Source organism: Stegastes partitus, unplaced genomic scaffold (assembly GCF_000690725.1).
Source record: "Stegastes partitus isolate 25-593 unplaced genomic scaffold, Stegastes_partitus-1.0.2 Scaffold556, whole genome shotgun sequence".
Classification (NCBI taxonomy): Eukaryota; Metazoa; Chordata; class Actinopteri; family Pomacentridae; genus Stegastes; species Stegastes partitus.
In genome coordinates, this window is record NW_007578287.1 from 240,862 (window position 1) to 243,645 (window position 2,784).

The 2,784-nt window shown below is 41.9% G+C and overlaps 1 protein-coding gene across 1 annotated transcript in view; it reads right to left on the reverse strand.

The window, feature by feature from the left end:
• Positions 1-2,784, reverse strand: part of arrb2b (arrestin, beta 2b) — a 23,190-nt gene that overhangs the window by 7,426 nt on the left and 12,980 nt on the right. Inside the window, exons 7-9 of the mRNA XM_008288374.1 lie at positions 1,526-1,661; positions 1,317-1,444; positions 454-495 (exon numbers count right to left, since the gene is read on the reverse strand). Of these exons, the coding sequence (XP_008286596.1) occupies positions 454-495; positions 1,317-1,444; positions 1,526-1,661 (306 nt within the window). The remainder of the gene's footprint in view (positions 1-453; positions 496-1,316; positions 1,445-1,525; positions 1,662-2,784) is intronic.

The following is a 2,784-nucleotide window of genomic DNA, read 5'->3' on the forward strand; positions in this document are numbered from 1 at the left end:
CCCTTACACACCATGCCCCGCCCAATTATACCTGACTGCAGCGGTGCTGTCCCCGAAGCCGCAGCAAACCACGCCCCCTACACACCACACCCCCGGCCCCTTGCACACCATGCCCCTGCCCAATAATACCTGACTGCAGCCGGTGCTGTCCCCGATGCCGCAGAAAACCACGCCCCCTACACACCACGCCCCTACACACCACGCCCCCCGGCCCCTAACACTCCATGCCCGACTGCAGTTGACAGCAGCATGTAGGTCGTTTACATTTTGGGAAGATATTGACGTTTAATTTAATGTTAATGTTTTAGACATTTTGCTCTGCAGAAAGAGTATTAATTACTTTTTTTCAAATAAACTATTTCTTCAACTCAGTACCTTAAAATTGTCAATGTGTCAACTTTTACATGTGTTAGACTATATGAAAGTCAGAGTAATGAGTGAGCAAGGGATGACAACAGAAGCAGTGGGGGAACAGGGCACATATACTCAGCATAACTCAACATATCAAGCTTTTTTTTCTTTTTTTTTTCCTTTAGCAAAAATATATTCAAAGAATAGTTTCGGTGATATGTGTGTTGATTAAGTTTGACTGAAGTGTAGTTTACAGTTCCTGTTATTTCTTTCCAGAATAAAATGTATAAAGTGAGGAAGTAGGCCTATGAGTTTTTTTAGTATTTTATTCTCCTATAGACCAACATCACAACATTTAGGGAGGGAACATGCCCAGAGCTCTGTAAATTGGGAGTGGACACTTTTCAGTGCCCGATGTGCCACAAGGCAGGGCCATACCATGCCCTAATTTAAGGCCACCAGAAATCTGTTGTTAAATATGGAGGTAAGTTCAACCACAGATATTGATAAAAATTTTGTTAATACCAATGCCATTATCGATTCCCCTTATTGATCTGATTCTTTGTCAATTATGTTATCGATTTATGGTCAGTAGGCTATTTTATGTGGGGAAACTTAACTGTTCTATTATTGTCACTGTTAATCTTTTGGCCTTGCTACATACTTGCTATTTTCTTCCATTTTGTCTCATCAGTGAGAAACAGAGCTCTGGAGTCCGAGGACTTTATTGACAACAAAACAATAAAAGCTGTTGCTGGCTGTTTCATGTCTGATTTTTTTCTAAAATAAAACTTTTAAACTTTTGCGTTTTAAGGTACACATTTTGAAGATGGGTGTATGGTCATTTNTCTGAAAGGGTTTAGTGCTAATTAGTATATTACTGGATAAATTAATGACATAATTAGGCAGCATAAATGTTACTGAATAGAACAAATACTTGCATTTCATTTGCAGCACTCAATAACCATAAATAACAATGAAGTAAGTGTATCAGGTCAGAAGAGTTACCAGATATCTTTACTCTCTTGACAGTCTTGGTGGAGTTGTTGGTGACGTGGACATTGACACTGATGGGCTCACCGTGGTAATACAGCTGGAAGGAGATTGGAGATTGAGCACTGTTTGTATTGCTATTACTCATTAAATAGCACCTCAAAGTGTGTGACAGTGCTACCTCCTTATCCAATGATGCCTCCAAGTGTAGAGCTCTATCAGACATCAGGAAGCTGCGACTGATCTCCACCATCGGCTGTGGACCTGGCTTCTCTGGGGCATACTGAACCTTCCTAATCGCCAGATGCACTGAATTCCTACAAACACAGCAGGTTCATTTACATTTATATATATTTAACTAGAGATGCGACAATCCGATACTGGGTATAGTGCCGATACTGGACGAATTTACGGTATTGGATGATTTACTTCACAGTGGTAACTGGCCGATCCGATCCCGCCAATAATACCTGACTGCAGCCAGTGCTGTCCCCGAAGCCGCAGCAAACCACGCCCCCTACACACCACGCCCCCTACACACCACGCCCCTCGACCCCTTACACACCATGCCCCCGCCCAATTATACCTGACTGCAGCGGTGCTGTCCGTGAAGCCGCAGCAAACCACGCCCCCTACACACCATGCCCCGCCCAGTAATACCTGACTGCAGCCGCTGCTGTCCCCGAAGCCGCAGCAAACCACGCCCCCTACACACCACGCCCCCCACACACCACGCCCCCGGCCCCTTACACACCATGCCCGACTGCAGTTGACGGCAGCACGTAGGTCGTTTACATTTTGGGAAGATATTGACGTTTAATTTAATGTTAATGTTTTAGACATTTTGCTCTGCAGAAAGAGTATTAATGACTTTTTTTTCAAATAAACTATTTCTTCAACTCAATACCTTAAAAATGTCAATGTGTCAACTTTTACATGTGTTAGACTATATGAAAGTCAGAGTAATGAGTGAGCAAGGGATGACAACAGAAGCAGTGGGGGAACACGGCACATATACTCAGAATATTTGTATTTTCATTTAACTCAACATATCAAGCTTTTTTTTCTTTTTTTTTCCTTTAGCAAAAATATATTCAAAGAATAGTTTCGGTGATACGTGTGTTGATTAAGTTTGAATGAAGAGTAGTTTACAGTTCCTTTTATTTCTTTCCAGAATAAAATGTACAAAGTGAGGAAGTAGGCCTATGAGTTTTTTTAAATAGTATTTTATTCTCCTATAGACCAACATCACAACATTTAGGGAGGGCACATGCCCAGAGCTCTGTAAATTGGGAGTGAACACTTTTCAGTGCCCGATGTGCCACAAGGCAGGGCCATATCATGGCCTAATTTAAGGCCACCAGAAATCTGTTGTTAAATATGGAGGTAAGTTCAACCACAGATATTGATAAAAATTTTGTTAATACCAATGCCATTATC